This window comes from Microcaecilia unicolor, chromosome 9 (genome assembly GCF_901765095.1).
Source record: "Microcaecilia unicolor chromosome 9, aMicUni1.1, whole genome shotgun sequence".
NCBI classification, from domain to species: Eukaryota; Metazoa; Chordata; class Amphibia; order Gymnophiona; family Siphonopidae; genus Microcaecilia; species Microcaecilia unicolor.
Window position 1 is genome coordinate 203,091,725 of NC_044039.1, and position 12,567 is coordinate 203,104,291.

Below are 12,567 nucleotides of genomic sequence, written 5' to 3' on the forward strand. Positions count from 1 at the left end.
GAAATTTAATGTGGACAAATGGAAAGTAGTGCACATTGGGAAGAATAATCCAAATCATAGTTACCTGATGCTAGGATCCACCTTGGGGGTCAGCACCCAAGAAAAAGATCTAGGTGTCATTGTATACATTACGCTGAAATCTTCTGCCTAGTGTGTGGCGGTAGCCAAAAAAGGAAACAGGATGCTAGGGATGGTAAATAAGACCAACAGTAATGTAATGTCTCCGTATGGCTCCATGGTGCAACCTCATCTTGAATATTGCGTTCAATTCTGGTCGCTGTATCTCAAAAAAGATATAGCAGAGCAACCAAAATGATAAAGGGGATGGAACGCCTCTTATATGAGGAAAGGCTAAAGAGTAACCAAAATGATAAAGGGGATGGAACGCCTCTTATATGAGGAAAGGCTAAAGAGTTTAGGGCTCTTCATCTTGGAAAAGAGATGACTGAGGGGAAATATGATTGAAGTCTACAAAATCCTGTGTGGTGTAGAACAAGTAGAAGTGAGTTGATTTTTTACTCTTTTTAAAAGTACAGAGTAGAGGACACTCATTGACATTACATGGAAATAGTCTTAATATGAGGAAATATTTTTTTCAGTCAACAAATAGTTAAGCTCCATCTCTTTGTCGGAGGATGTAGGTTTAAAAAAAAGTTTGAGCAAGTTCCTGGAGGAAATGTCCATAGTCTGCTATTGAGATTGACATGGGGAAGCCACTGCTTGCCCCGGGATTGGTAGCATAGAATGTTGCTACTCTTTGGTTTTCCGCAGGTACTTGTGACCTGGTTTGACCATTGTTGGAAGCAGGATACTGGGCTGGATGGACCATTGGTCTGAGTCAGTGTGGCCATTATGTTCTCAGAAGCCCAGTACAGAGCAGCAGATTAATACTACTAAAAATATTTAATAGTGTTTATACATCATCTTGCAACATCGGTGCATGTAGCATTGCAGAAGATAATTCATGCTTACAACGAAGCAGAGATCTTGCAGCCTATTCGTTCAGGTAGTTAAAGTAATTTGATCCAGGTCTGTTGGTAGGTGGTGAACCTGGAGACTCACTGTTAAGTTGGTGAATTAGAGATCAAACACTGAAAGCTGGGTAGGGCTCAGATCTGTGGAGGAATTTTCACAGCACCCATTGCCAGGTAGGTTTTCACTCCTGAGGAGTAGGATGGTTAACCCAATCTCTATGTCTCATGCATCAGCCTGTTGGATTTCTCCATATAGGGCAGGCTGGGGAATCAGAGTTTTTTTTACCATTTCCATGTCCTCTGTGGTTCATCTTATCTATATATAGCGCCTTCAGTTTAGGACTTGGTTTCCATAGAAACCAGTGTTCCTTTCACTAATTTGCTTCCTGGGAAGATTAGCTTGGGAGAGAGAATGTTATGTGGCCCATGGGACAAATGTAATTTTGCAGATTTTTTTTTCTTTGGGTTGAAATAGCCTTTATTTTAGATTTGCTCTTTCCTTATGTTCTCCTGTCTCAGGAAGCACTGACTTCTATATCATTGAATGGCTTGGCAGCATATGGGGTGGGGCATATGGGGTGGGGGGGGGCTAGTTCCATCTTTTTTTAACCGAGCACCACCATTTGGATTTCATTTGCTGTGCTTGCTACCATTTGGTTGTCTAAGGCAGGGGTTCTTAACCTTTTTGGGTTCCCGCACCCCTTTAACTGATCAATGAAACCTTTTTGCACCCCCCCCTTCCTAAACCGTGTGTCCGCTAGTGACTACTGACAGCTACATTTGTCACAGTCATCTGGGTTACAGTAGTACACAGTTATGGTACCAATAACTGACCTGTTAACTGCCTTCACTCTGTCTAGAAAGTTTCAATAAATTGCCTCAGATATCAAGACCCTTCTTCATCCCATTTGACCTCTTCCCACATCCTTTGGGGATGCAGGCACCAAGGGCTGAGGATATAACCCTGCCCTTTCCCCTGTCACACCCCTGCACCACAGTGTCACCTTGACCCCCCCCCCCCCCCCCGTGAAAGTCAGATTCCCTCCCCTCTCCTCCCATGTGTGTTCCCTCCCCAAACGTTTTTCCAGCCTCCTTCCACCCATCTTTTTTTTACAGCTCCATCCCTCCCTCCACCCACATGACTCCATTCACATCCCAAGCCCTCCCCTCCTGTACCTAGTTATCATCATGCCCTGGTGGTCTAATGGTCTCTTTGGGCAGGAAAGAGCCCCTGTTTTCCTGCCCGGCACTGCTGCAGACCTCTTACTCCCGGTGCCTCTTCAGAATGGCTGCCGAGAGTCTCACAAGGCTGCCGCTTGAACTCTCGGCAACCATTTTGAAGGGATGCCAGGAGCGAGAGGTCTTGAATTTAGATACTGTCCTTGTCTCTGCTGCCTGCTGTGAGAGGGCATCCGTCATGCCTTTCGTAAAGAAATATTTCCTTAGATTCAGTGCTTTTTTTTGAGGGGGTACTGAGTACCGGCACCTTTTCCTGTGTCTGCTAAAATTGACCCATGGACCACAAGTTTTAATGAAAGAGCTCAAGCTCAACACACCAATTCTGCCTTGTCATAGATTCTGTGACTGGTTGCAGGGGTCCTGGCTATTGTGGGGTGAGTCCCTCAGTGATCACCTCATCCCTGAAGGGTGGCCTGACATTTGAGTACCAGCACCTTTTTTGCTAGAAAAATTGCACTCCTTAGATTACTCCTGAGACAGTGGGAAGGAGCAGAAAGAGAATAAGGGCAAGGGGACATATGGAAAGCATACAGGGTGGAGAGAGGTGGAGACAAGTTGGAGAGGATAACTGACACGTGAAAAAGGCAAAAATGGTGAGGGAAGAAAGTGAGGCCCGGATGATCAGAAACGAAAGAGGAAGATGGGACAGACTGTGAAGAGAGAGGTACAGGAGAAACATCTTTATAAAGCTGAATGCAAATTAATCAAAGAAAACATTAGGGGAAAAGGAAGCTAAGACAAAACTGTAAAGGCTCTTTGTATCCATTAACCATGGCACAAAATTGCTAGAAAGCAAAACCCGTTTCGTCCAAGCTTACGCAGGTTCAGTTACTATGTAGTAGATCCCGAGGTTTTCTTTACTCGCTTTCATATTCACATCTGCTTCTGCAGAAAGATGAGCATCGCCACAGACTGGGGCTGCTGCATTTCTACGCTTTGATTCCTCGACTTCCTAACCCAAGCCGTCTGGTAGAAAAGTTACAGAAGATGTAAACAATTAACTATTCTGCGTAAGCATTCTTCCACCACTACTACAAATCATTTCTATAGCGCTACCAGCACCTTCCCTAACATTGGTTGTTTGCACTCTATACTGTCCTCATTATTATCATTATTATTTTGATAAAGAAAGGTGCCAGTGTTGTCCTTAAGGGGCAAAGCAGTGGCGTAGCCACAGGTGGGCCTGGGTGGGCCGGGGCCCTCCCACTTAGGGCTCAGGCCCATCCAACAGTAGCACATGGTAATGAAAATGCTACTCTCCACAATACTGGCACCTTCGCATACTCAGTTTTCAGCGCATGCCTGCTGCAGACTACCAAGGTGGAGACCGGAGAGAAGAATTTCCCCACCAGCTGAGATATTTTTTTGATGTGGGGGTGGGGGAGAGAACATTTGGTGCCCACCCACTTCTTGCCTAGGCCCACCCAAAATCTGCAGTCTGGCTACGCCCTGGGGCAAAGAGAGAATTGGGACAACAATGTAGTCGGTGCTTTGTATCCCCACAGTGGCTCCTCTCTAAGCAGCCAGATGCACAGCTCAGTCATGGTTTGATTCTTGGCATTCGTTCGTGTGCTTTAAATAATTTAGTGTGCACTAAATGTTAAAAAAAAAAAAGTGTTAATGCATTTGAAAAGACTTTCATTAAAACATATGTGTGAAATAAACTGATAAAAACAAAATATTGGAAATGGGCAAATGTCTCACAATCTCCTTATGCTCATTCCTCAATCTCTTCCTCTCTATCCTTCCTACTCCTTACCCCTCCCAGTCTCTTCTCCTTTTGCTCATCCTTTGTTTCCCTCTCCATGCTCAATTTACATATCCTCAAAACCCCACTACTACTACGTTTACTACAACTTGTAACATTCTCCTTCAAGACTTTGTAATTCTATTTACTATGTAAGCCGCATTGAACCTGCTATGTGTGGGAAAGCGCGGGGTACAAATGTAATTCATAATAAAATGACCTAGGGATGAGCTAAATATTTTTGACCTGTGGATTTTCCTAGAGAAAAGAACTATGAACTGCTACTCTCATGACCTGGGATGAGCTCTGGAGAGGGGGAGGGGAGATACAGATACCAGAGGTACTTTCCCTCCCCTCTCCCACTGTTGCTGCTGGGGTTTTTACTCTCTCCTTCTCTCACCTGTTGGTGCTTTTCTTTCCCCCTCATATTTAGATTTGGGAGACTGCTGTCATGACAATATTTGTACGTGTTGCCAGATCCCAGATGTGCCCTTGAGTCAGGGTTGACTCCTCGTGAACCTTCCTCTCCCCCCCCTTCCGGTTTTCTTGGGACAATACGGGAGTGGTTTGCCATTGCCTTCTCCTGTGACGTGAAGGGTTAAGTTGACTTGCCCAAGGCCACAAGGAGCAGCTGTGGGATTTGAAACTGGGCCCTCTGATGCCCAGCCTTTGCTGTAACCGTTAGGCTACTCCTCTGCTTCAAAGCAATATGTAGAAAGGACAATTCTGTAGTTGCAAGATTTATAACTGTGTGTTCACATGAAGGTGCCATTTGCACATATAAATGTATGAAGTACTAGCACTTTTGTGGGTAATTTTACACTTAAAGTGGCAGAAAAGCCACTAATTGTTCTGTAAGGGCACGTGGAAATGGCATAGCCCCGGATTCTACATATGACAACAGTTTGGATCTACGCGTACATCTTGCCAAAAGCACTATTCTATAAAGATGCACGTATAAATCATGTAGCACACAACTGAAAAGGGAGCGTGGCCATGGGAGGAGCATGGACGGGTCAAGGACGTTCACCAAAGATGTGTTCAGTATTATAGAATTTGGGGGATTTGTGCCAAATTTACTTGTGAGGATTTATTTTACACCAGATTTCAGTTGGCGTAAATCTTTGCACCAAAAGTTGGGCACAGACCCTGGTGCTACTCGGTACCCAATTCGGTTTGCCGTTTATAGAATAGCGCTCAGAGCTAATTTTTTTTCACCGTTTGCTGAATCTAGCCCATAGTGTGTAAATGCAAGAGGACATTCCCATGGACTGTGGAAGGGGCATGGATGGAGCTACATAAGTACCTAAGTATTGCCATACTGGGAAAGACCAAAGGTCCATCAAGCCCAGCATCCTGTTTCCAACAGTGGCCAATCCAGATCACAAATACCTGGCAAGAACCCAAAAAAGTGCAAAACATTTTATACTGCTTATCCCAGAAATAGTGGATTTTCCCCAAGTCCATTTAATAATGGTCTATGGACTTTTCCTTTAGGAAGCTGTCCAAACCTTTTTTAAACTCCGCTAAGCTAACTGCCTTTACCACATTCTCTGGCAACGAATTCCAGAGTTTAATTACACGTTGAGTGAAGAAACATTTTCTCTGATTCGTTTTAAATTACATGCACAAATTAACAGAATACTGTAAGTTACATGCACTCTTGCCGAATTCTTGTGACCACAGGTATGCCAGGTCTATGGCTAGTGTAACTGCAGGTACGTAAGCAAAAGGGGCACTCAGGGAGAACAAGACCATAGCAGAGAGACTAAATGAATTCTTTGCTTCAGTCTTTACGAAAGAAGATGTAAAAGATCTGTGTGAAATGGAGAAGGTATGAAGGTTCGATTATGCCCCTCTTTGTCTTCCGGGAATAGGCTGTGAGATAACATGAAGGAAATATGTGAATTTGAACAATGAATAAATTGTGCAGGAGCTGACTTCAGAAGATAGCTAGGGCAGGTGTCAAGAATGCATTGTGAAGATGCATATTTACTGAGGAAGCACTTAACTAATTCTGGAGTGGGTAGGGGAAAAGATGACCAAATTCTACTGGCTGATATGCCTTCAAGAGAATTAGTAGGAGTCTTGACATATTTTTCTATATTGATATTAGAGTCCTTCATTTCTTTTCTCATTTTAATTATTTTCTGTTCGCAGTATTTCGCGAGTTGGTTCATTGATATTGGTTAATGGTTTTGTATCTAGCAGATTGTTCACTTGACCGTAGAGTTTTCTTGTATTTAGTGAGTGTCCTGCAATGAATTTTGCGTAGTAAGTAGATTTTGCTTTTTTAAATTTTGTATTTGTATTTTTTTAATTAATTCCTCCAGTTATTCCAATTTTCAGTGTTTTTGGCTTTAGACCATGTTCTTTCTAGATGTCTGCAACATCTTTTCACCTCCAAAATATCTGAAGTGAACCCAGGAGATAGCTTTTATTGGGTTTAAGGTTTTTTTTTTTGCTGGTACTATCTCGTAACACTAGAAACATCATCCCAGATTGGAATAAAGCCTGGTGAGTGAGATATGGGAATCAGATGGTCAAAAGGCAGATTGTCTGGCGGAAGTAGCAATTTTAGAAAGCAATGTGCTTGTGGGAGCAGTGACTCCTGTGTTCTATGCACTTCCCAATCATCATCCCACCCCCACCCCCCTTCAACACTGAAATGTCCTTATTTGGCAGCGTGACTCCTAGAGGTAGTACCAAAAGACTACCACTAGGGATTATGGCTGCCATTTTGAATGTGGGAAATGCAGGAGCAGAGGTCACTGAGCCCGGTGCTCCCAAGTGCTGTATTAACCCCAGCTTTTTGCTATAATGCAGGCACCTGGGGTTCAGCACAAGCCACATTATAGCATCTATATAATTATGAACTGCTTTATATGCATTTACACGTTTTAATTTCTTATGTACTGCCTACAAGGCCAAAAGCCGTTTAAATGATGGTCGTTCAGGTACAGGCCACCGAGAGTTGAAGCGGCCTTGTGAGACTTCAACTCTCGGCGGCCATTTTGAATTCCGAGCCCGTCACAGCAACAGGATGCAGGGCAAGGGCAGCGCTCTGGGCAGGAAAGAGGGGGCTCTTTCGAGGGGAATATGTGACCCGTGGGGAGGGGAGTATGTGACAAGGGGGCGGGCATGGGCGGGACACGTGTCCTCTTTTTGAGAGGACAAAATATGGTAACCCTAGTACAGTGGGATTTGAACCAGGATTCAAATCCCACTCCATTAACCATCAGGCTACTTCTCCACTCCACTCCTGTTTTACATCTCATTAGTATGTACTACAGGATAACCAAAATAACGCTGCATTAGTTGGCCTACTCTGCACGATGGGCTTTCTCAGTGTCCCTGGACTCTGGGAGGGAGAAACTCTTACAATGGGGGCTGGGCAGAGGATTAGAGGGCCAGTATACATTAGCCCTCAGATTTGGGAGAAAGTGACTTTTTGTGGCTGCAGTACAGACGGTTGTGTTAAAATGCTGCTTTAAGAGGTAGGAATGTCAGGTGGCTGCCAGACAGAGATAAGGAACAGGGCACGAAGAATCATAGCAGAGTTAGAAGTCAGTGAATCAACAGGTAGCAGTTCTCAAAAATGCACCCAGAAAATGGTAGTCAGTTCATTTCCAGATGCATGTCATTAGGAATAGTATTGAGCACGTAGTTAAATATTTAGGATTTCACTCTGACCACAATGGTGCAGGGAGTCCACATCAGCATCTAATGCTTGGAACTGGACTCCCCCAGGAGAAGCAAGAGATGAAGCATTTTTCAGACATGAATAAATACAGTTTAGTTGATAATGATGGATTCGGTATAAATCCATTGCTCCAGTGACTTTGCAGTTACCTTTAATAGCAAATCAGTGGTGTAGTTAATAAACTTTGTCCCAGTTCCATGGTCCCATTCTATCCATATATCTTTGTGCACTTTGTCCAGTAGGAATGCAACCCAGGAACCTGGTTCAGGGTTTGTAAAATGAGGGGGAGAGAGGGCAAGTCATGGAATTGGTTCATTATTTGGAGCTTTTTATCTGCCTTTGGAGTTGATGCTCAAATCAAACCAGGCTTGCAACGTTTCATTTAGACTGGTTGTAGGGACCACTGCCTTACCGTGCATGGAAGCAGTGACCAAAATGAGCTCATTAGCAGATTTCCTCCAATACTCAGAAAACCCAGCTCTGAGCTGTCGGTAGCGTCCTGTGTTAACTTTCCTGTCAGTGCTTGAGTGCTGATCGGCTCAGGCACTGACAGGAAAATCAAAACGGCAGCATGCCACGGGCCCCTTACCCCCGAGCCTGTGTCTCTCCCCCTAACCTAAAAAAAATTTCACTGCCATTTTGAAGCGGGCGGGCCCAGATGCAGGAAGGATTAGGCCAGGGTTGTCCAACCTCGGTCCTCGGGAGCTGCAATCCAGTCAGGTTTTCCCCTATGAATATGAATTAGACCCGTTTGCATGCACTGCTGCCATTGTATGAAATAGATCTCATGCATATTCATTGGGGAAATCCTGAAAACTCAACCTGGTGAGGGCCGAGGTTGGACACTACTGGATTAGGCATTCCTCCTGCCTCCTTCAAAAGGTATGTGGAGGGGTTGGGGAGGGGTCAGGCTCAGCCTGGCCTAGCCTAGCCTGGCTGGGTTGGGTTGGTGGGCTTGCTTTAGGGGATGGGGTTGGGAGAGGTCCACAGGACCACCGGGGATTTTTTTAGGTTGGAAGGGAGGCATGGGCTCATGGGTAAGGGGCCGCGGCCTGCCGACTGATGCTCAACACTAACAGCATGCATATAATTTGCCTGTTGTTAATGTTGAGCATTAGTTGCTAAAAAACATATACCGTATTTTTCGGACTATAAGACGCACCGGACCATAAGACGCACCTAGGTTTTAGAGGAGGGAAATAGGAAAAAAAAATTGCTTTTTCCCTCCTCTAAAACCTAGGTACTCCGGTGCGTCTTGTCCGAATCCCTCCCTCCAAGTTCGGGCTCGCCCTCAGGGTTACCTCCTACCCCCCCCCCCCCCCTCCTGGCCCTATCACCACCTCTCCCCTTACTCACGCGATCTTCCCTGGTGGTCTAGTGACGTCGGGGCAGGAAAGAGCCCCCTCTTTCCTGCCCAGCACGCTGCTCTCCATCCTCCTGTATGCATTGCTGCCTGACGGTCTCGGCGAGATTCAAAATGGCCGCCGAGAATTGAAGTCTCGGCGGCCATTTTGAATCTCGCCGAGACCGTCAGGCTGCATACAGGAGGATGGAGAGCAGCGCACTGGGCAGGAAAGAGGGGGCTCTTTCCTGCCCCGATGTCACTAGACCACCAGGGAAGATCGCGTGAGTAAGGGGAGAAGTGGTGACAGGGCCAGGGGGAGGGCGATCCCGAACTCGGAGGGAGGGCGGGCAGGCGGGCGGCCTGCCAGCCAGCCAGCCAAATCTCTACCTTCGGACTATAAGACGCACCCCCCATTTTCCTCCCAAATTTTGGGAGAAAAAAGTGCGTCTTATAGTCCGAAAAATAAGGTACATCAGTGTTCCAGCCGGTGATTTCTGGAGCTATAAGAAACAGTTCTGGAGTTCTGTGCATCTCCCTCTTGGTGACCCAGCCCTGCAGGGTGTGGTAAGAGTCCTCTGTGGAGGGGCTCATGCCCAGCAGAGCTTCCTTGGAATACTTCAACTAATTAAAGATATTGTGAGGGAGAACAGAGGAAAACAGGAGGATTTTACAAGTTTTTAGCCTTCTTTTGGCCACACTAATTATATACTCTCTTCTTCCAGTTGAAAGAGAAAATGTGCAGAAGAGAACCTTCACCAGATGGATAAACTTACACTTGGAGAAAGTAAGTGCGATGTGCAAGCAAATCATATGTAAAAATTGCTATGGTTTCTTGTCTTTCCCTGGTGCCTTCAGCGCTGCATGGTTACACTGCCCCTTCACACAGTGCACGGTCCAAGTGCTTAATTTAATAGACCTGCCCAGGTCAGACTCGCACAGGAACTGAACCAAGGTTTCTGCCAGTGCCATGACTGTTTAAGTGGAAATTAGCTGCAATTAAATAATACAAGCATGCCCTTCTTAAGATATCCTCCTCTGACTGAGGTGATCCATCAGGCCACACTGGCCTCCTGCCAGGCCACTTATTTCAAATGTACAGTAAAGCTTGTTCACAGGAAATTTTCTCATGGTTGTTTTAAAACTTCTTTGTAATTTTTGTAAAAACTCCTTTAAGGAATTTGTTCTGTTTTGTGTTTTCTGTTTGAGTTTCAGCAGTTTACAGCTGTGTTGGCCAGGGTGGTGACAGCCCCTCTTTGCTGGGGGAAAAAACACATCCAGGTCATGGGTAATGCTCCAAAGTTGAGAAGAGCAGCATAACATGTGGGCGATAAAGGGTGATTCTGTAACTGAGTTCCTGTATTTACACTCACTTGAGTACATAAATACCAGCACGTTTATGTGTTGATGATATTAAGTTACCATCCCTCCCCAATATTCAGCGCTATTAACTGTTCAGGAACGGCTCCTTTCCTGTTAAATAGACTTAAGCCGGCTAAGCGCTAAGATCCTGCGCGAGATAACCAGCTACCTCAAGTATTTTACATCACATTCTAGGGCCCTTTTACAGAGGTGTGTAAGGGCTCGCCAAATCGGCATTACCGCCCGGCTGCTGCGTACCTCAGACGGTAAATCTGAATTTGGCAGATGCCAAAAATACGCAGTAGAAAATATTTTCTATTTTGTACCGCGTGGCGTGTACCCGGTGGTAAACGGCAGTGGGTAGTGTGACCTTACTACTAAGTCAGTTGGTGGCGGTAAGGTCTCAGGCCGAAAATGGACGCGCAGTGGTTTTTATTTTGCCACACGTCCATTTCCGGTCCATTAAAAAAAAGGGCCCCTTTTTTTTCAGGATGTGGTAAAAACTGGCCTGGCGTTCACCCAAAGGACGTGCTTACACTACCACAAGCCACTTTTTGCCGTGGCTTAGTGAAAGAGCTTCTTATTGTTGATTTAATCATGATTTGATAATGAGCGTGACAGTTGGGCAGACTGGCAGGTTTTTATCTGCCATCATTAACTATGGGGGCCCTTTTACTAGTGTTTATCGTTCGGTTTACTAAGCCGCGTAGACGTCTACGCACATCCAACATGCGTCAATTTGGTACTACCGCCCAGCTAGCTACTGTGTGACCTGGGCGGTAATTCCATTTTTTACACGCATCTGATACGCATCAGAAAATATTTCTTATTTTCTACCGAGCGGCGCTAACCGGGAAGTAATTGGCAGTGTATGCACGCTGACGATTACCGCTCGGTTAATCTTACCGCTAAGTCAATGGGTAGCGGTAAGGTCTCAGACCCAAATTGGACGTGTGCCTATTTTTATTTTGTTGCACATCCATTTTCGCCCCCCCCCCAAAGGCCTTTTTTTACAGGCGTGCTGAAAAATGGACCTGCGCACATCCAAATCATGCATCTACACTTGTGCAGGCCATTTTTCAGCGCACCTTAGTAAAAGGACCCCCATGTTACTATCTCAGCTAGCCCGTTCACTGGCTACGTTGCGTGATATAGCCAGTGAGCACCAATATTCATTGTTTGACCGGTTAAGTTTATTGGCCACATAGACGCACATAAATAGCAGGTCTCTGTCTGGCTGCTATAACTTAGCTGTCAGCCGATGAATATCAGCTTAACTGGCTACGTTCATAGTAGCAAAAAAAAGCCCCAGAAATATCAGTGCTGGTCTCCAGATACAGCCTGGCATTGAATTGGGATCTGCGCCTAAATTTTACATGCGGCCCAAAAAAGGGAGCTTGGAAACCGGAGGGTCAGGGGCATTTCGGGCAGATTGGTGGCGTGGGTTTGAGTTACATGCGTAATTGGGGCACCACATGTAAATTTGGGCGTGGGCATTTGCACCATGTTTTCGTTGATACAGATGGCGCTACCTAAATTTATACATGACTCCTGCACGTAAGTGCTATTTGAATTTTTAGGTTTATCTATTCCTTACTAAAGTGTATGGACCAGCCACCTCCTAACAGGTGGAATAAATAAACCAAGGCTACATCCAGAATGAGAAATGAGATCGTTTATTTGTACTCATCATCACAATACCTAGGAATGAATAAATCACCCAAGGCTGCAGCAGTTTGCTCTTTATTAGATACCTTATTTCTTATCAAGTATTCGTATGATTAGCAGATCAGTGATATCTCACTGGGAATACAGAACACTGCTACACAAAATTACTTCTATATCTGAGACTCCAAAGAATATACTAGCAACCAAATACTTTTATTTATTGTTCTCCAAATATATGTACAATCAGTTGCTTATGGGAGTACGGTACCACAGCTACACATAAGTGTTCTTCTGGGTCTGAGTCTCCAGTGTTTCATTTTAGGGTCTTTTTCACCCTCGCCCCAAATCACCAGCTAAAGCCAATTTACAGATATAAAAGACCCAAGGGTACTTATGAGAAAGCAGTAAGATTACTTGCCAATTGATTGGTTTCTCATGGGAGTGCAGCCCGGCCTGCACAAAGGTGCTGGCTGTGACTGTCTCACCACAAAGAAATAGGAAGTACAATCACTTATATACGCTCATTAACATA

General features: G+C 45.1%; 1 protein-coding gene across 3 annotated transcripts in view; it reads left to right on the forward strand.

Annotated features, from left to right (window-relative positions):
• CLMN (calmin) overlaps positions 1 to 12,567 on the forward strand; it is a 210,747-nt gene that overhangs the window by 118,144 nt on the left and 80,036 nt on the right. For all 3 annotated transcript variants that reach the window (XM_030214489.1, XM_030214491.1, XM_030214490.1), the window contains exon 2: positions 9,731 to 9,792. In XM_030214489.1, the coding sequence (XP_030070349.1) occupies positions 9,731 to 9,792 (62 nt within the window). The remainder of the gene's footprint in view (positions 1 to 9,730; positions 9,793 to 12,567) is intronic.